General features: G+C 47.7%; 1 protein-coding gene across 2 annotated transcripts; it reads left to right on the top strand.

Annotated features, from left to right (window-relative positions):
• Positions 1-278: 278 nt before the first annotated feature.
• On the top strand, positions 279-19,581 carry ZER1 (zyg-11 related cell cycle regulator). Of its 2 annotated transcripts, none has more exons than XM_083875528.1 (16): positions 279-832; positions 4,614-4,877; positions 5,717-5,867; positions 6,139-6,575; positions 7,069-7,245; positions 8,337-8,451; positions 8,933-9,079; positions 9,321-9,494; positions 10,068-10,283; positions 10,925-10,966; positions 11,302-11,421; positions 11,865-11,980; positions 12,096-12,284; positions 13,247-13,344; positions 13,626-13,728; positions 14,711-19,581. In XM_083875528.1, the coding sequence occupies exons 2-16, from the start codon at positions 4,720-4,722 to the stop codon at positions 14,766-14,768; spliced, it is 2,301 nt and encodes a 766-aa protein (XP_083731654.1). In that variant the 5' UTR covers positions 279-832; positions 4,614-4,719; the 3' UTR covers positions 14,769-19,581. The 2 variants fall into 2 exon arrangements, with proteins under 2 accessions (XP_083731654.1, XP_083731655.1); XM_083875529.1 differs by lacking the exon at positions 279-832 and adding an exon at positions 1,780-1,887.
• The last annotated feature ends 1,350 nt before the right edge of the window (positions 19,582-20,931 follow it).

Here is a 20,931-nt window from a genome sequence, read left to right as displayed (position 1 = left end):
CCGCCGTCTCCACACGGCCCCGCCCTGCGCTAAGCCCCGCCCCCGCCCGCCTCAGGGCGCCTTTCCTGAGTGCTTGTCCCCGCCCCCTCCGTGGCAAAGCTCCGCCCCATTCCTCCCGCCCATAACAAACAGCCCCGCCCCCTCTCCGCGCGCTGTGCCCCGCCCCGTTTCATTCTACTGCTGGCCAAGCCCCGCCCCCGCCCGGTAAGCCCCGCCCCTCCCCGCCTCGAGGCGCTCGCAGCGCTCCCCGGCCTCGGGACACGGCCTGCGGCCCTCTCCAGGCACCAAGCGCCAGGAGAGACCCCCCGGGCTGGAGCAGCCGGTTCCCCAAGCATTGAGGAGACTCCTGGCGTGGTCGCGCTGTCCCGGGCACGCTCCAGACCATGCCAATGGCAACCGTGAGCGGGGCCCGCGGGAATGGCCGCTCTCAGTGAGGGGGCGCGGTGGGACCCTGGCTCTGCGGTGGCGGCAGCCGGAGCCCCTGAGCGAGGGACAGGCCGGGCTGCGCCTACCCGTCGCGGGAAGGCCCTGCCGGGACGCCGCGGCCAAGCTCTGCCCCGCGCAGTGACGTCAGTGCCTCCGCCGCGTGGCGTCACGGCCTTGTGACGTCACAGAACGTCCCCGTCCCCGCTGGTCCCCGGTGACCGAGCGTTCCGGCCGGGCGGCGTTTCCGGGGAAGGACTCGGTGGCGCTTCCGGCGGAGGCGAAGGAAGTGACGGCGGGTTTGTTGACAACGGAGGCTGCGGCGGGGGGAGCGGGCCCGAGCAGGACGCGGACCCCGGCCCGCCCCGGGGAGCCGGTACCACCCGGGACCAGTCCCCCATGGCGCCAGGTGAGTACCGGTGCCTCCCAGCCCGGCCCGGGGGCACCGCGCCTGCCCGCCTGGGCGGGGGCAGGAACCGCCGTCCCCGGCAATACCGGACGGTGCCCCCGGCACAGTCCCCGTCCCCTTCCCGGGACTGCCGGGAGCGGCCGGGCCCCGCCGGGCAGGAGGGCTCTGGCCCGCGGCCGCAGCTCCGGCGCTGCCCGGCGAGGTGACCTCCGAGTGCCTGGGGACGAGGGAGGGCTCGGGTTCGGGGCCGGCGCTGCCCGTGGGGCTGGTAGGGACCATCACGGGCTGTTGGAGCCCCAGCGCCCAGAGAGCCGTGACTCCAGGTACTCCTCTTGGGCAGGCGACTTATGGGACGAAAATCCATGATGTAATTCAGTGAGCTGAAGGAGCATCTTTACTGCAGGCAGGTACAAAGATCAACGCATTTCCCGGCGGGTGCGAGCTGTTTTATTTACGATGTCAGTCTGGCTGGCTGACAAGTTCGGGAGTTGCAGGCTTTGCTGGGGCAGAGGATCGATCTCCTCCTACTTCACTTTCCCTAGTGTAAGAAGGGATGGTGTTTCCTCACAAAGGCAGCAATGACCCATCAATTAATCGCAGTGATTTGCAGCTGCAAGATGCCAGCTGAAGTGACAGTGCAGTTTCCCTTTAGAGCATAACCTGTGCCAAACTCTGCATTTACATTACATTTGTAATTCTGAAGTCGCTGTAATCAGCTCATGTCAGTGCATATTGTTTGCCCTCTCCTTGGACGAGTCCCTGATGCTGGAACAGTCAGCTTTGCCAATCATTTTTGTAGCAACAGCATAAATGTTGTGTGGTTGGCGTGGAGCCACGGTGAGTCAGGCTTGGCTCCGGGCACTGCCTGGAGAGAGGCTGGGAGAGATGATCGGTCTGAAGTCCAGGGGAGAGGAGGATATTGGCTCTGGCAGCCCCAGGAGAGGTCCTGAGCCTCACATGCCAGTGCAGCCTGGATTGCTGTGACAATGCAGATACAGCCTGGAAATAAGAAGTACTCACAAAGAGGCTGGTGGGTCCTGGCTGCTGGGGATGGGGTAGGCAGAGCTGCCTGTACTGCACCTGGTTTTGGGTCTGTGGAGGGCAGGAGGGTGCTGTTACTGAACAGAGAGGGCTGTGTGCCCATGGCTTTTGTGTGCCTGCTCCTGAGGTTCTGAGGAACTCAATTCTTTGGTGCACTAAGATGGATGCAAATCCATCAGAGAAATAAATTGGAAAAAATACTGGCAGCTGAAGTTCTGGTCACTTTTCAGTTCTTGCTCTTGAATTTTCAGCATCTTTTGTGCATCTGTCTTTAACTTTTCCAAAACCCACATGGCACCAGGCAGCTCATTGCTGGAAAAGCACTGGTGGCAGTCACTAGGCAGCTTCATCCTGTGTGAAGCTTCCTGAGGAGAACAATTAGACAAATATTAGTGATTTTTCAGCCTCTCCAGTTCTTTTCTTTTTGTCACTCATGGAGGTTATAACTAGAGGCAGTATTGATCAGGGCAGCTATTGACACTCTTACTTCCCTCTCTGCTGCTGAGGTGTCATGTCAGTGTAAGGGGGGAGAGGCCAGCTTGTGGTGTGCTCTGGACAAAAGGTCACAGCAGCTGCTCAGATATCTGTAATAAATCAGGAGGATGAAAGCTTTTCTTTGGTCTTATTTCACTGGGACAGTTTAACCATTCTTGATATTAAACTTCTGCATGGGATTGTGTTGGTGGATCACGGGGAGCTCAGAAGTTAAAGGGCAGCTGATTTCTTCAGGGCCGACATCAACCAGCTGCATTGTGCTGGTCTCAGCAGAGAGGGAACAGAGGCTTGTCAGAGCCACAGGAAGGCAGTCCTTGCCCTCTGGTGCTCTGAGCTGCTTGGACAAGCCCCAAGCACTGGCTGTTTCCAGCTGCACGTGACAATAGATTGTCAATGGGAATTTGTTTCTGAGTTCTCTGGCTGTCGGCAGTAAACAGTGGAAGAACACTGGCTGCAGGGACCTCCTGTCTGATGGCACAGGGGAACTGGTAGGGACAGCAGAACACGCTTCCCAGCTCCTTCAGATCTTCCTGTCGATCTTGCCTTTCTGGAAAGATTCTCTCCAGCAAGCTTCAGGCAAAATCTGCGAGAGGGACTTGTTCTGAGGTGAGGCCGATTCATCTCCAGAGCAGACACAGGACAGCCTCCTCTCACCTGCATTCCCTCTGCCAGGACCTCCCAGCCAGGGAGACAATGCTCTGCACTCACTGGCCCATTTCAGTCTTGACTTCTCCCTTTATTTAACTCCAAAGGTGAGAACTGTGGATTGTGGAGCTCCTCCTTTATCAAAGTTAAAACCCCTCCTTTTCATTGATGGGACCACGTGCACCTCAGTGGAGCTATTGTGGCATTATTGAGAAGTCACAGTTTTATGTTCTTGTGACTCCTAGCTCAGCACTCAGTGACTAAAAGAGCACGTTCCATCTTTAACACTATGACTGGAGAGAGTTAAAAGTATAATTTTTATAGTTGCTGAGGTTTTGGGGGTTTTTACCTTTTAGAGTGATTAAGCTGAGGAATGGGAGTTAAACTGTTCTGTCTTCTATACTGATACCAAAGGAATGAAGGAATGAGAAAGCAGCAGAAGCTTTAGAGAAGCAGAGAGCTGGTGACACACAAGTGTCCTGCGATTTGCAGCTACAGGATAAAGATCAGAAACGGAATATGGTTAAGGACATTTTGCAACAACTTCTCCAGCAATGGCTGCTCAGTTGTGGTGCAGAGAATAACAACTACCTCCACAGCATCAGTGTTCTCAGGGCCAGCAGGAACATTATTGATAAGACATAGGTTTTATATTAAAAAAAAAAAATCAACACAATTTTTTGTGTCTGTGGAGATATTTAGAAAAGTTTAGGTTTGCTTATAATGTGATTTGACCCCTTGAAAGTGAAATGTCACTGTTGCTCTTTAAGCTAACTTCTCTGATAAGCCCCTCAAGGCTCCAGTGAGCAGGTTTTTATACCAGAGCAGTCAAGTAGTTTCAAATCAGAAAACAGACAGGGATCGTTTCTCCCAGTTGTCTGCCTCACCCGTCCTTTATCCTGTTCCAAAAATGAAGAAGGACAAGAGCACCTTGCCATTTTCCAGTTTAATCATTCTTTGTGGCAGATTTGGGATGGTGAGGGTGAGCTGGATGTAGAGGCACAATCACAATCCTTGCCTTTACACTGCACTCAAAGGGATCCCAGACCAGTCTGTCTGTTTCCCTCTGGCTTCTGATCCGCTTCACACTCTAGTTCAAGGACTTGCATGAAGCTTCTGGCTTGGCACTACAGAGAAACACTGAGTTTGAAAATGAAACTTGGAATGTTGGCAAAGAGAATGACAGACAGGAGATACGGGGCCACAGATCCCACCAGTGCTATACAAAAGATTATGCTGACAGTAAATGTTCTGCTGGTTTATCCAACCCACTCTGAAGGAAACCAAGCAATGTGGCTCCTACCACTTCCCTTTCCAAGAGCCTTTGTCAGCCAGATAACCCTGCAATGAGGAAACGTTTTGTTGTGTAGCCTCATTTCCAAGCACATCACAGTAACTCATTCCCACAGTATTCCCTTGGAGTGGGAATACCAAGGAATTAAGGGCACACTGCCAGAGAGGCCAAATTGCTGTGGGTCCTTTTGAGGTCAGCAAGTGTTGGGCTGTAAATCCAACAAGCATCCTGCTGGTCTGACAGCTCTGTGGGACATTTGCAGTTGTGCCTTTCTCAATGCATCTTTTTCCCCCTCTCTGCTTACAGCTGTCCTGATGGCCCCATAAATTCATCCCAGAACTTCATCTGAGGGAAGGATCTCCTGCATCAAAATCTTCCTTCTGCTGTTCCCCTACCCATAATTTCCCTCAAGATGGCATCTGACAGTCCTGAGTCTCTGATGACCTTGTGCACCGATTACTGTCTTCGCAACCTGGAGGGGACCCTCTGCTACCTCCTGGACAACGAAACGCTCCGGCTCCACCCTGACATCTTCCTTCCCAGCGAGATCTGTGACAAACTTGTCAATGAGTACGTTTCAGGCCTGCTTTGGGAGGGAGCTGGGAGCTCAGAGGAGAAGGAGTATAGTTCTCCAGAAAGAATTCGTAGGGCTGCGTTTTTCCGGTTGATTGTGTTGGCAAATAAGGGTTTGCGTGAACTTCAGAGGGAAGTGTTACCTTTTTTACTGCTGTCATTCTAATTTCTGTGGTAATCACCCTTTCCAAGTTAGTGCAAGCTCAATGAGGTGCTGTAAAAAGGGAAATGAAAAGAGTAAACCCAGAGTGAAACTCATTGCTTCTTCCTAGAATGTCAGTGAGCAGCAAGGAAGCCTTCCCATTTCCTGTCACTGAAGCATTACAACACTCTACCCAAGCAGAGAAATAAGAGTGCAAAGTGCTAACAGATGTTAAATTTTTAGGCTGCTGCTCCCATAGTTTTATAAAGCAACCTGTTTCCAGTGATTTATGTGGTTTGGCTGTCGCAGTCTCTCTTGGCTGAACTTGTGCCCACAAAGTCTGGCAGAGAATTCTGGCCAGCTAATTTTCTGAAAAATGAAAAAAATAATTAAATTACTAAGTATAAACAGCTAGGGAAAAAACTCCTGGAGTCTGTGTTTGCCAGAATCCAATTTGCTCACTCACGCAGAGTCTTGCACAAATCTTTGCCCAAGATTTTCCTAGGGATCATTGATTCTGTGCCAGAAGAGGTGGGTGAGTTCCTTTGCCCAAAAGGCTGATCTGGGTGATAGGGAGGGGTGGGGGGGAGTGGGTTGGTGTGTGCTCACAACTCTGTCACACTTCCTTGTCACCAGTGCAGGTGCCAGAGCTGTGGTTGAGCCTGTGCTGTGCTAACACCTTTGCCTCACACAGGTATGTAGAGCTGGTGAAGACAGACAGCATCTTTGAACCCCATGAAAGCTTCTTCACGCTCTTCTCAGACCCACGGAGCACCAGGCTAGCTCGGATCCACCTGCGGGAACACATTGTGCAGGACCAGGACCTGGAGGCCATCAGGAAACAGGTGGGGTTGCACTGAAAGCTGCCACATCACGAAGCAGCACGGGCACCAGCTAGAATCCCAGATATCCAGAGATTCCCAAGGCTCCATCCTTTGCTGTCCAGGCTTTCTTTGGACTAACTTCAGCTTCTCAGCTCCCAAAGCCACTGTTGGGAATGGCATAGGACACTGGTCAAGTTGGGTGATACATGGCCGTCCCAGTGGGAGGTGTGGGGCAAACAGGGTGGGCACTTCACCTGTGAAACATCTCTAACCTTGATTTCCCTTTTTTCAGGATCTTATTGAGCTCTACCTGACTAACTGTGAGAAGCTGACAGCCAAGAGCCTCCAAACCTTGGTGAGCTTCAGCCACACACTGATCTCCCTGAGCCTCTTTGGCTGCTGCAATATCTTCTACGAGGAGGAGAACCCTGGAGGCTGTGAGGACGACTGCCTCGTGAACCCCACTCGCCAGGTCTTGGTCAAGGACTTTACTTTTGAAGGCTTCAGCCGCCTGCGCATCCTGAACCTGGGCCGCCTGATCGAGGGGGTGAACGTGGAGACTCTGCTGCGGCCCTTGGCCTCCCTCGCAGCTCTCGACCTTTCTGGGATCCAGCTGAATGATGTGGGATTCCTCACCCAGTGGAAGGACAGTCTGGTTTCCTTAGTGCTTTACAACATGGACCTTTCAGAGGAGCACATCCAAGTGATCGCACAGCTTCGCAAGCTCAGGTCAGCAGATCCATTCTTCCTTCTTTGTCCTTCTCCAGCTGATAGGGAAAGGTCTTTCAGTAATGGTTTTCTTGCCTGCTATCAGAGAGGTACCCACTGCTGGGTTCAGCTTTTTGTGTAACTTAATTTGTGGGAGGAGGCAAGATACGTTTCTGGGGATGCACAGATTCTCTGGTGCATCTTAATCTCCAGGTAGAAATGCTCAGGTGGCTGCTGTGATGGAGTTTGGAAAAAGTAGTTTCTGAGCCTGGAGCAATTTCCTTTGTGATGTGTGGCTAGATAATTCACTGTGGTCCATTCCAAATAGCCCTCTACCAGATACCTGTGTGCTTTGGTTAGACACAGGGCCAGCTGCTGCTGCTGGAGCCTACAGAACCACATTCCTGTATCTTGGGAAGGAAATAATAAATAATAATCACACTTGGCTCTGGTAGGGAGGCAGAAGCCCCAGCTAATGCTTTCAAGGCTATGAGATGCTCTCTATCACTTGCAGGCACCTGGATATCTCCCGAGACCATCTGTCCAGTTACTACAAGTTCAAGCTGACCCGGCGGGTTCTGAACTTGTTTGTGGAAAATCTGGTGAACCTCACTTCACTCGACATCTCAGGGCACACCATGCTGGAGAACTGCACTATCCCCAGCATGGAGGAGAAGATGGGTCAGACAAGGTAAGGAAACAGCAGTTGCTGAGGTCTGCTTGGATGGATAGATCAGTCAAAGATTAATTAAGAGCAGTTCCCTCTTCTGAGTTCCCGAATTCTATAGGTCTAATCAGTACTAAAAAGCAGGATACAACTCTTGCCAGGTTCCCCTGACAGTAGAGACTGGTGTGAGAATCAGCTGTGATTGCTGTATGCAACACATGTAAGGACTTGTAAGAGTAATAAAGAATTCATCCCATCTGCCTGCCATGCATATCTGAAGTATTTCAGTTCTTTTCCACACACATTCTCCCAGGGATCTCCTGCAGGATTTTTTTCTGAAAGGACTCCAAAGCCCTTTACACATTTCCTACACAAAATACTCTTATCCTTGCAGAAATCCAGGCTCTTCTGTCAGAACATTTATACACTGAGTCAATACATCAGCATTCATGGGAGGGCCAAGTGTTTTAGGAGCTTGGAATCTAAAGGCCTACTTTCAGATTTAACCTGGATATTGGGTAGATCAAGCCTTGGAAATCCTGGTGCTCCTCAGCAGAGGCATACCTAGAGGTCTAGTTTTCCACATCAGCCAAGAGCTCTGCCCTCCCGTTCAGCACTTGCTGAACAGAAGCAAAGAAGTGAGACAGTACTGGCTCCTTTTCACCAGAGCTGGTGAAAATGCACTGGGTCTTGGTCAATAAGGAACACGGCAGCAAAAACAGTGTTTCCTGCAGGCTCACAAAAGCAGACTTGGCATGTCTATCACATTATAAATACATTGGATGATGAAATCCACAGCCCTTAAAGAGGAAATTTTCACATCAACTGTTGAATTTCCAGGACAAATTTTACCTGGGAAAGCTGCATCCTGTCTTCAGTAATTCTTACTGCTGCTTCTATACAGCACATTCACCTTTCATTCAGGATCACTTGGGATGAATATTTAGAGTTATGTTCATAAGCAGCTGCCTGGTATAAAATGAAGTGTAGCTTTTACCACTCTGGATATGAAGCACTACAGTCAGAGTGAATTGAGGGCTGACAGCCATCTCTGTGGCATGAAACACCTGAAGAAACATGGTACCAACATGAGCAATTTTGTTTTTTGCCCCCAGCATTGAGCCAGCAAAGAGCAGCATTGCTCCCTTCCGGGGTCTGAAACGACCACTGCAGTTCTTGGGCCTGTTTGAAACATCCCTCTGCCGCCTGACCCATATTCCAGCCTACAAGGTAAGGAGGCTGCAGGAATACTGGCAGTAGGAACTTGTTAGAAGCTGAAAGAACATTAGAACACTGGCTGCCAGTAGAGTGGAGCTCTTTGGGTCTTGGGTATGACAACTGAGCTATGACCTTTCAATAATGCAAGAAAACTGCCAGAAAGCAAGACCTGTACCACTGATAGTTTTTATAAGGGTTGAAAAACATGCCCCTTGGAGAAAGCATGGAGCAATCATCCTGCCTGAAGGATGTCTGGGACTACAGAAAAGGATTTAAGACAGTAGGAGTCCTACTTTTGAATAGCATCCTCCTGCCCCAAAGGTGCCCTTTCTTATCCCTCTGGGCTGAAAAGTAACTCAACCTGTCTCATTCTGGGCTGAATCTATTCTTAGGGCAGAGGGAAGGTATACCCTTTGAGCTTTCAGACTTTCCTTCTCATGTTGGTTTTCCTCCTTCATAATTTCTCCCGACTCTTTCTGCTCTTCCACACCAGGTGAGTGGAGACAAGAACGAGGAGCAAGTCTTGAACGCTATTGAGGCTTACACCGAGCACCGGCCGGAAATCACTTCCCGGGCCATCAACCTGCTTTTTGACATTGCCCGCATCGAGCGCTGCAGCCAGCTGCTGAGAGCCCTCCAGGTAAGCCTTGGTCTCACCCTGACAAGGGGAATTTTGCACTCCCAGTCTTTTTTTCCACCCTGGGGTGCTGTATCAGGCCATTCCAGAGAAAGTTCCAGCAGTGCAGTGGAACTGGTTACCTTCATTTCCTAAGCACATTCCTCCAATGCCTGGGCCATGCATTCTTTGCAGGCTTCAAACAGCCACTCCAAGAATTAGCAGCAAGTCCATGGCACTGAAGCTCCATGTTGCTTCTTTGCAGCTGGTGATCACAGCCCTCAAGTGCCACAAGGATGACAAAAACATCCAGGTGACAGGCAGCGCTGCACTCTTTTACTTGACCAACTCTGAGTACCGCATGGAGCAGAGCGTGAAGCTGCGGCGCCAGGTCATCCAGGTGGTGCTGAACGGCATGGAGTCCTACCAGGAGGTCACAGTAAGAGCAGCCCAGGCACCTTTGGTTCTCATAGTCCTCTTTCCCTGTATCAGTTCTTTAGCCTGGTGTCAGCATTTGGGTTTCCTCTGCCTGCAGGGAGTTAAACAAGGCAGAGAAGTTACTGCCTAGGTCTGCTCCTAGTCTCCACTCAGTAATGGGTATTACCTGCAGGGTGCTCCTTTTTATCCATGAGCAGTGGTCAAAGGGGTATGTGACACACAGATACCCAGCACTGGCTGCAGGGTAGTGGTTGTGGGTAAAGAGGGTGTTGAGTCAACAGAAAGAAACATCTCAAATCTCTGTACTGGAAGTCAGCTGTGTAGAGAGCCCACAGGCAGTGAGGAACAGACTTGGAAAGCAATGGGCTCTGGATAATTGGGTAACCTTGGGAGACTGGAGTGACAGTCATGGAGCATGGCTAAAGCACAGCACTAGGTCAGAGGGTAACAGAAATCTCAGTAGCTGTAGTCAGGCAAGAAGATGGTTTCAGTACCAAGCAGCAAGGAAACATGAGGTGGTGGGATCTGTGCTTTTGTAGCCACTTGTCCCAGTGTTTGCTTCCTTTTGACCCAGGTACAGCGGAACTGCTGCCTGACACTGTGTAACTTCAGCATTCCTGAGGAGCTGGAGTTCCAGTACCGCCGAGTGAACGAGCTGCTGCTGAACATCCTCAACCAGAGCCGGCAGGACGAGTCCATCCAGCGCATCGCTGTGCACCTCTGCAACGCCCTGGTCTGCCAGGTGGACAACGACCACAAAGAAGCTGTGGGCAAGATGGGGTTTGTCATGGTTGGTATGGTCCCAAGGTGTCTACTTCTCCGTAACCCAGGCTAGGACAATTTCCTTGCAGCTGTCCATCAAATGCCTCCAGCCACGATCCAACCTCGCAATGTCACGGAGTGTCCCAGCAATGCTGACCTCTCCTGGAACCAACCCCTTCACTTGCTTACCAACACTGCAAGTTATGATCTCAGAGACAGGCTGGTGTGAGGGCAGGAAGGCACTGTAATCTATCATCTGATCTCACCACATCGCGTTATTTCCATATCTCATACCACCTTGTCACTGCCTCCTACTTCTTCCCAAGTTTCCTTTAATTTCCCAACTCAACCCATATCCCCCACCTTTTCCAAGAACTGCATAGGCTATTGCTTTGGCACAGTTATGCCACATCCCAGACCTTGTCATACAGCTCAAAACTGACTCAACTGCAAACTCAAGAGCGCTGGGACTGTGGCATAGTTCAGCTTTGTGAATACTTGCAACTTGGAACATGACCCAGTCCCAGTGGTTTAGAGAAAGATATATCAAGTAGGTTCTCTGCAAAAGGTCAAAATTGGCCATAACTGCTGTGATACTGCAGGGCTGGTAAAGTTTCAGCTCCAAGATTTTTGAACAGTTTCTCACTCTTCCCCTTTCTTTGCCCACAGACAATGCTGAAGTTAATTCAGAAGAAGTTGGCTGATAAAACGGTGAGTGTTTCCTAGAAAAAACGTATACATAGAATATCTTCCCTTCAGTCTGACTTAGGCATGGAGATCAGCCCAGAATGTCAGCTCAGCTTCTCTAACAAACAAGACATCTCAGCTGACGCTGCGGAATTTCCTGTCCCAGGGTGAGGGCAGGGGAATGTGACAGGGAGGCAAAAATATTAAACAAAAAAGCCACTTACTGACAAGTTGAAAGTGAACAACAAGGTTTTCTTACCTTTGAAGTCATCTAGGGTGATGCCAGAGAGGAAACAGGTAATTGGTTTGTACCAGGCTCCTGCATTAGCAAAGCTCTGATTCTGTCCCTTTCCCTGTAGTGTGATCAGGTGATGGAGTTCTCCTGGAGTGCCCTCTGGAACATCACTGATGAGACCCCAGATAACTGCGAGATGTTCCTTAACTACAGTGGCATGAAACTGTTCTTGGAGTGCTTGAAAGTAAGTGTGTGATTGTGTTTGGAGAGATGCTGACAGGAGCACTGGAGATGCAGGTACCTGGACAGGATCCCTGGCTCTGCTCCTCTCCAAGCATTACTTCCTACATTTCACAAAGAGGAAAGTAAAAGCTTGTGTAAGTTCTTCTTTCTCACATCATTCCACCTAGCCAGTAGAACAGAGAAACTTACAGTGAACTCATCTTCCCCTTTGCCAGTCTCTGCTCAGCCCCCTCAAGCAGAGCAGCAGTGAAAAGTGAGCCTGGTTTTGATCCTCCCTTTTCACACATCCCTATAGCACCATTTGGCACCTGCCAAGGAACCATTGCTGACCACCCAAAAATACTGAGCTTTTCTAGATATGCTGTACAGTTTTTTCCCAGGGTTGCTTGTTCTCAGCATCACCAGAGTCCTACATGTGTATAATCCTGTTCCTTGCCTGGCCAGGAGTTCCCAGAGAAGCAGGAGCTGCACCGCAACATGCTGGGCCTCCTGGGCAACGTGGCAGAAGTGAAGGAGCTCCGCCCTCAGCTCATGACCTCCCAGTTCATCAGTGTGTTCAGGTGAGTGTCTGGCTGCCAACCAGCTGGGCTCTGATCTCTTCTCCTGAACCACCTTGTGAGACTTGGGAATCTTTACTGCATCAGCAGCTCTAAGTGATCTCTTCTCTCTTGGCAGCAACCTGCTGGAGAGCAAAGCTGATGGGATTGAGGTGTCATATAATGCCTGTGGAGTGCTCTCCCATATCATGTTTGATGGTCCAGAGGCCTGGAGGATCTATGAGCCTCACAGAGAGGAAGTTGTGAAGAGGATGTGGGCAGCCATCCAGAGCTGGGATATCAACTCCAGGAGAAATATCAATTATAGGTGAGGAATGGAAAAGATTGGGCCACTCACACAGGAGCCAGGATTGTCACAGGAAGGAAACACCAACAGAGGGAAAGGAAGAGAGAGAGCCTAGCATGGAGGCTCTGTTCAGAATGAAGGCAAAACATCCTCAGGGACATATTCTTTAGTGAGGGTTTTACATCTTTCTTTGAAACTTGTTACATAAGATGCTGAAATTAGACACCTTACCTGACAATTCCTATGGGAGAAGTTTTGCAGCAGAATTTCTCCTGCATGTTTCTGCTGAAATTGAGTAATTCAGGAAAAACCATGGTCTGTCTGGGACTGCCTAAGCATTTTCCTCTGATACTGCTGTCCTTTGCAGTCTGTCCTTTTAAGTCTGTTTGCTTCCCAAAGTCACATGCTTTCACTCTTCTCTGGGGCATATTTAGACACAGTTACCAGAAATCCCTTCCAAGGTTAATACAACTGCTGGAATCCTCTAAACCCCTTCCTGTAAGAGGGTATCAGGTACTCAGAATTCCCTTATAGTGCTTGGCAGGGATCCAGAACTGGCATTCCAGTGCCAGTTTACAGTATAGACAGTATAGTATTGTCAGAAGAAACAACAGCAACCCTTGCACGTGTGCAGACAGCTTTGCCTGGGTACAGTTTTGCTTTGTCTCTCCTCAAACTGATCAGTGCTGCTGGATTTCAGCTCTTGTGAGGAAATGCCTAATGGAGAATGGAAATCAGTTCCTGGGCTCAGTTGCCTTCATTGCAGCTGTTTCTCTGGGCAGTGTGTTTGTGCTGAAGTGGTGGGGCCTGTAATCCTTGCCAGCACTGCCCTGAGACACTGACTTAGCCTTGGTGCCAGAATCTTTGACATGCCAATGGATTTACTGCTGTGGTATCTATGAGCAGAGTTTGCTGTGAGTGGCGAAGGTGCTGAAAGAAGTAGCTCTTGGATTTTTAACAACTTCTGTAATATTTCTGTGCAGGTCATTTGAACCAATCCTTCGACTTCTTCCACAAGGGATCTCCCCAGTCAGCCAGCACTGGGCCACCTGGGCACTCTATAACCTGGTCTCTGTCTACCGTAAGTTCTCTTTCTGAAATCATACTCCCTGCACTGTAGAAGTTGAGGGGGTGGACCTGAGGCTGTCAGCAGAAAAAGTCTTCCAAGATAAACTATGTAGGTAGAGGAAACCTTCTTTGAATGATGCAGGAATGTCCAGGCAGCACAGCCAAATAAAGCTAATTAAACTTGGTGTGTAGGAAATTCCTTCATGGTTTTGATCCTTCTCCTTCTCCTCCTGCCACCCTTTGTACCACTGTTGTGAGGGTTCACAAAGACCTGATTTATTCTTTTCTCTGCAGCTGACAAGTACTGCCCACTGCTGATCAAAGAAGGTGGGATTCCTCTCCTGAAGGACATGATTAAAATGGCCTCAGCACGACAAGAGACCAAGGAAATGGCCCGGTAGGACACCAATGCACCATCACAAACTCTCAGTTTAGCCTTAGTTTAGTTTTTAATTGTTCCACATAACGTGAGGCTACCAAACCAAGGCCTGTAGTGATGTGTATGAGAAGTATAAATTAAACACAGGAGAAGCAGAGGAAAAAGAGGATGAAAACAGAAGACTAGAGATGTTTATAGGTGGGCAGTACACACAGATCATTGCCAGGCAACTGAGTTGTAGATTGGCTTGTTGAACAAGGGAGTCACATGGTTAATTGCAGTTCTTAGGCCAGTAGTCTCCAGTTAGCACTTTTCCCTTTACTTGGATAGGCTACCTGCCTTCAGAATCATACTGGCTTGTCACTGACCTGCCAACTGCACAGTTAAAATGAGAGCATTTTTCAGAAGGTAGAGTCCATCACTCTTGCAATGACACCTTTCTTTGGAGTCATCCTTTCAGAGTTGTAAATGTCAACTGCAGTTTCTGGTCATTGGCAAAGTGAGAGCTGTAATTTCATACCTGCGGGATGAATAGAACAGAGAGATAGAGATCTGGGAATATATACCTGATGAGAATATATACATGGTGAGTGGGCAGCAGGTACAGCTGAAGGGTTGCTAAATGCTGGAGGGGACTGGAGCCTGCAGAAGACAGTCACAGTTACACACAGTGTGCAGGATGGGACAGGTGACAGCACAGTGAATGACAAACATTTGTACTCATGTATTTCCTGGTGGGATTTAAAGGCATCTGAGGTTTTGGATATGGGGGTAATGAATGAACAGTCACAGCTGGATCTGGATATGCACTACCATAACTTGACCTTCTAAGTTGCTTTTGTGGAGTTTACTGGTTTTGACACAGTTTGTGTCTCAGATACAAACAGGACACAGTTACACAGAAATCAACTCTGGGACGGTTCTTACCTTACTGTCCCACAGCTGAGATGCAATAAGCTTTAAACTAAACCCTCTCTCCTTGTCCTTGTTTTATCCATAGGAAAGTTATAGAGCACTGCAGTAACTTTAAGGAGGAGAACATGGACACTTCCAGATAGAGGCAGTCACCCAATGCCTCTTGCCAGCACTGTATCCAGCTTCTCTCTAACTCACTGTACATAGGGAGGACTCTTTCTTACCAACTCACCCGTTGGAAGGAAACTTTATGTGTGTGTGTGAGACCCTCAGTAGATGAAGGTGAATTAGGGGAGGGGGGAGGGACTTTTTGCACAACAAAATGCTTTCCTTAACTTAGTGGACTTTTTGTTATGAAGTTTCAGGTTGAAGTTCCGTGTGTATGATTTCTGTATAAAAACAAAAAACAAAGACAATTACATTATGTATCTTTTAACCTTTTTATTTTAGACCACAAAGAGAGCCTCAAATGACCATGACCTTGAAGACCTAGTTGTGTGATCACTAGTGTGACATGTTTATTTCCCACTTTTTAGAAAATTCCCTTTTGCTGTACTGCATGAGGTCCTGTGATGTCTACAAGAACACCAGTCCTCAATCAGCATTGGCTGCTCAGTGGGGCAACAGGCAGTGATGAATTATTTATTTGGTTAGAGAGGTTGGAGGACACAATACCAGAGAGACAGACCAAAAGAACTGACATTTTAGCGAGACTTATAAATGGAGAAACTAGAGAAGACATTTCAAGCTAATTCACTCCCTTAAGGGCTTTTTAATAGAAGACTCATATTAATGGAATCATTGCTAATTCTTTGTGAGTCATTTGGAAGTAAGGCATTCCCAATAAAGTCAAGAGGTCTGTTTTGTCCCCATTGGCAGTACAGTAGGATCTGCCAGCCCACCCAGCCTCAGAAGGTCAGGGATGATCAGTAGAACCAGTTTTATGTTCTTGGCTACACAGAGCTGCGCTCTCGAAGGGAGCCTGTGCAACAAGGCACAAGGTTTGTTCACAAAGGGCTACACATCTTCATTCCAGTCCTTCACCACCTTTTTCAGTTGTGTTCTCTTTTGTAGGGAAGGGCTACAAAGCCAAACAGAGTATTTCCCTCTGCATACTATACTGTCCTAGGCCCTAGTCCAGAGCAGCTGTACCCCTTCATGCAAGTCCCAGGAAGGGACCAGAGCTGTCCTGCCCTCCCTCAGTCTCTGTCATCACAAGCTGTGCTCAGTAGCATCATAATCTCCCTTCACAGGAAGCTCACTGCAGCACAACTACTGGAATTGGAGGTGGGGAGCCTCCAGGCACCCTCTGAAAGGCAATCCCAGGAAATAGCACCTTTTGTTCCACCCCAACATCTTCCCCCCTTTTCTCAGAAGCAGAAGGCCCTATTCCTATCTGACTCCCAGAAGCACTTACCAGTGCAGTCCCAGTCCCATCAGCAGCATTACTCCAGTCCATGTGACATAGGTGAGAGGGGAGTCCCACTGAGCTGGTCTTCGCCTGTAACACTGCAGACCTGTAATGGCTCAAAGAGCTGAAGGCCAAGGTTTGCCTCACAGCCAGGCAGTCAACAGCACAGCTGTCCATGTCACAGCACACTGCTCATCACAGTTCTTTGACAATTCACAAATCTTCCCCTAGAAGGGATCCAGAAAAGATGTGGTGCCTGGTAGAAGGAAGATGAGCCTATGGCCGTGCAGGCTGGGACATTTCAGGCCTCAGAGCACAGTAACTTGCTGCTCTCTTCCCTCATACACTTCGCTCTCGGATTTGAGTCGCTGCTATGAGGTTCTGCTAATGCTCAGAGTTCATGTTGTCCTTGTGAGCACGTTAGAGATGGATCCTTGATCCAAAAACTGACACTTTAACTGACAGAACACAACTGCCTGGAGAGGTTTACTTTTACTGTCAATACGGTGTTATTCAATGTCTTTTTTTTTTCCTTTTTAACCATATGTCATTTGTTTTGGTATTGTGAGAACTGTACTTTTTTCTTTTAAGTATTTTCAAACTTATATATATTTTTGTGTCACTTTTAAATTGTTTTCATAAGATTTGCAAAACTTGACAAATTATACTTTTTTGCAGTCGTCTGAAATGTTATTTTCTCTTATTCCTGTTTCCCAAGAATTTGTGTCCCTATGAGCTTTGAGATGGGGAAGCTTATTTCAAGATCTGTTTTCTGTGTAACATTTGCTAATCTTCCTTCTAGATGCAAAACTAAGAGGGGCTGAAAATACAGCCTTGGTTGTTAGGGGAGTCAGGCTTTGTTCTTTCATTTCCCATTTAGTACTGCTGTCCTTGGGAAGTTGTTTCACATGGCAGTGCCACCCTCCACATCTGCTTCCTTTCCAATGCCTATGTAGTGAAAGCTCCTGCCTTCTGCTGACAAAAAGCACTCAAGATTCTGACTGTGTTGGCAAGGTGGGAGTAGAGCAGAAGGGGACACATGACAGATGTGAGGTTATCGTAAAGCCTTGTCCCCAGAAAGCAGCTGCCATGCTGGGGAAACAGTGGAGCTGAGGATTTCCCATCTCAGCTGGAGCAGATCCCAGCCTCTCACTGCAATCCAATCCAAGCAGTTGGGCTCTACTCAGAGATTTTGGCACAACTACATCAAGGCTAAAGAACAACCAGTGGCTTGGTTTTATCTGCCTTGAGACCCCGAAAGGTTTGGGTTTTCCAAACCAGTGCTTCCACAAGTTGAGTAGTTACTGGAGTCTCACCTGCTGCATCCCAAACTAACAAGATCCAAACTGCATCAAAGCTGTTTCACACAGTAAAGGTAACCTCTGTCCTCACTGCTCACAGACCCTCAGCAAGGGCTGCACCTCAGCCTGGACCAGGATAAAAAGGTTTCAATTTCCCAGCAATAAGGAGATGAATGGAACCAGGCCAGGCTGTCAGAAAAGCTCAGTTTGCTGAAATCTGTCACCAGTCCCAGCGGAAAGAGGAAATTCTAACTGGGCTGTTGCAGAAAGCCTCACCTAAAATTTTGAGTCAGGCCACAAGCAAGGTAAATACCTAAGGCAGCATATTAAAAGGAATAACACCCCTGTCAGAGTAACATGAGCTTTGCCTACAGGCTTCAGTGTCTTCAAGATTGTGAGCTCCCCTCAGGAGTAAAGAGGGAAAAGTACCCTCTGAGCACCAGAGCCCAATCCAACAATTTCTGTAATTGGAAGTCTGAAACGAGTTTGGGCCTCAATCTCCCTAACTGAAACAACAGGCATAAAGCATGACCTGAAAATGTTTTTTGGCAAGGATTTAACTGGTGCCATAGATCTAGAGCTGAGGACAGAACAGGAGAGTTGCCTGCAGATATCACATCAGTGTTCTGCAAAGGAAGGGAGAGCAAAGTGGCAGATTTTTTAAATGAAGGTTTAATGTAAAAGGGGAAGTTGGATATCCTGAAATGCTTGACTGCCTCAGGGATGCCTCTCAGGCCTTCCAGCTTTGCTGGATGAAAGGAACAAGCCAGGAAATTTCAGCTCCACACAAAATTATACAGCCAGTGACCAACCCTGCTCAGAAAACCAGAATGAGGTTCTATTTTTCAAATGAAAATCCAGCTGGAGAGAAGTTCATAGCATATAAAGATATTGCAGATGGTCTCTTTGTGCTCAGTAGCTGTTGGCCCACTCAGACTCTTCATGTTTTCATTACTACATTTCCTTTAATATTCCAAAGCTTGGCAAGCAGAGCACGAATACAACTCAGTAGCTCCCTGCAGAGACTGTGGCAACAAAGGAACCCTCTACCTGAACTTTGTGTGGTTTCCTTCTTGGCTGGAGGCTGCCCTGTCCTCCAATGGCCCTTGTCAGTGACCCAGCAATGCCAGGTGTCCATGTTCTGTGGAGCAGATAAGAGCAAATTGGTGAGCAACTTCCCACCAGTGCTTCCATTTTACAAGATCTGTGGGAGGAATTGCTCATAAGGATTGGCATCTACTTTGGATGATGTTTAACACCCAGAAGCACCAGACTTTCTCATCTAGACCAAGCCAAGAAAGTTTAGCACTGATATTTGTGGCAATCAGAACACTGCAGATAATTCATCTGCACTATGGCTGCTGTTTCCCTGCACCTTCCTACTGAAATGATTCTCTTCAGCACTGAATCCTACCCAGCTTGTCACCTTGGCTGGGCTTCTGCTGCTGTCACTCTGGTCTCTGCAAAAGATGAGTGGGAAGAAAAGTCTTGGAGCTGTGAGTCAATTCCCTCTCATTACCTGAAGAAGGCAATTAATTACCAGTACGGTAAGAGCTAGAGGGCACTGCAGTCAGGCACTATCCATAGAAAAGACATTTCCTTGAGACTGTTTAGGGAGGAGTCTGCCACAGCTCAGGTGTTAGAGGACAGCTTGTGCTGGAAAAAGAGAATTAAAAGTAGGGAAACAGCTGGTCTCCATGACAACCATGTATGTGTATGAAGCACAGAGGGCAGTAGTCATCAGGAATGGATGGAAAGCAACATCGGGGCTGAAGGAGAAGAGAGCACTTAAGGAGTGAGAGACATACTCTGCTGAACTGAAACATTTCTGCTTTAGCAGACTGTTTTGATTTCATATAATTGTCACTGATTCTCTCTGTAACTATTTTCTTGTTTTAAAAAAAGTTTTTAAGCTAACTAAATATGTATTTCCTTGTTTTGCAATGAAAATACCCTTAGTTATAATGAGCAAGCATCTCCTTTTACTCTGTCCATGGACCTGCCTAATGCTGAGGCCTGGTTCAAATGTTTGTACCTGGTGAAACTGAGCAAAAAAATCAAAATGCACAACTGTTGCTTCCTTACAATTCTGAATGAATTAACTTTTCTGTTGTATCCGTTGGATACCCGCTGTGTATTAAACCTAGTGCTCAAGAGTGTCTTCTTCCTTTGTTCTACAAATGTGGTTTATTTAGGTACATTACTGGTCCATTGGCTGTCATATATTTAATTAAAAATGAAAGGAACTGCCACGTGTTGATGATGCTGTTCAGTGCCTTTGCCTTTCATCACTCCAAAAGACACAATACTGCTTGTCAACAGAAGAAAGCCGTGGAGGATGAGAGCATTGTTAGGAAATTGTGTGAGAGGAGAAAAAAATCAGGACAATATTTGAGTGTCCAAATTGCTCTGGACGCTGTAATGTATCTGCAGCTCACACTCCACAGCCTGGGCTTTGAAAGGGGCAGGATCTGAGCACTTAAGAAAAGCCAATCTGCTTTAAGGCCAGCCTGACTTTCTTCCTTTCTTCTTAAGACCCTGGTCCTGGAAGGGCTCAGTGCCAGTTGAATTCAGTGGTCACTGTGGAGTCTGTAAAGGAGCAAGGTAAACAGGATGGGAAGAGCATTTGTATGAAACCGAACTGCCTCTGAAAACATGCTGTGTTGTAAGAGTACAGAGAGATACCTTGGCCTTCCAGCAGCACGGGATTCTGAGCTGGAATGCCATAGGAACTCAGATTCTCCACTCAGAAACTTACTAGTAGAGACTTTCTGTAACTGAGCCTAATTTCAACCAGTCACAGAGGCTGAAACCCTTGAGACAAGAAATAAGCTCTGATCTCTGCCAGACAGGTTTCAAAGCTGAAGGAGAAGATAAGGAGTAACATGCACCAAATTATTTTAATCACAAAGAGAGTGAGAATACATTCCTTAAGACAGATAAATTTAGAACATCAAAATATTTCTACTTCCAAATGGATAATATTACTACTACTCAAATTGCTTTCATTAAGCTTTAAAATTTACACCTCTCCGTGAAGAAGGAAAGACACTACCCACCTTGTCCTGAGCACCAGTACAGCCTGAGGTGTCTGAGGGAAGAGAAGCATAGGCTTTGTATTTACCTAGAATTAAAAAAAACCCAAAACGGTTTGAATGATTGCTGAAAATTTAGTCGACAATTTTTTTTTAACATTTCAACCCACCTGTCTCAGGTAAACCATTTAAGTGACCCACACAACCAGGTGCTTTCCTGGCATCAGCAGGTGGCCACTGACTCATGTGAAGAGACTAAAATAATCAATTTGTGGGCAAACAATACCAAGGAATCCACTACCAGCTGCTGGAGGGTAAATTTATAAAGAATGTATTTCTTTCCAAATTTTTATTGGGAAAGAAGGTAACAAAAGCAGCGAGGTATACATATATCTATGTTAAAAGTGAACAGAGATTAAAGAGAAAGCACTGATTTAACTTTTACAGATCTGTGATGACATTCATCTCCCTTAGACACTCAAAGTGCAAATATATATATATGCTATAGTCACCTCGGTGGTTTGGGGTTTTTTTGTTAGCAAGACACAAAAACGCATCT

The sequence above is a fragment of the Zosterops lateralis genome (genome assembly GCF_965231275.1).
Source record: "Zosterops lateralis genome assembly, chromosome: 20".
NCBI lineage: Eukaryota > Metazoa > Chordata > Aves > Passeriformes > Zosteropidae > Zosterops > Zosterops lateralis.
This window is presented reverse-complemented; position numbering and strand designations above follow the sequence as displayed.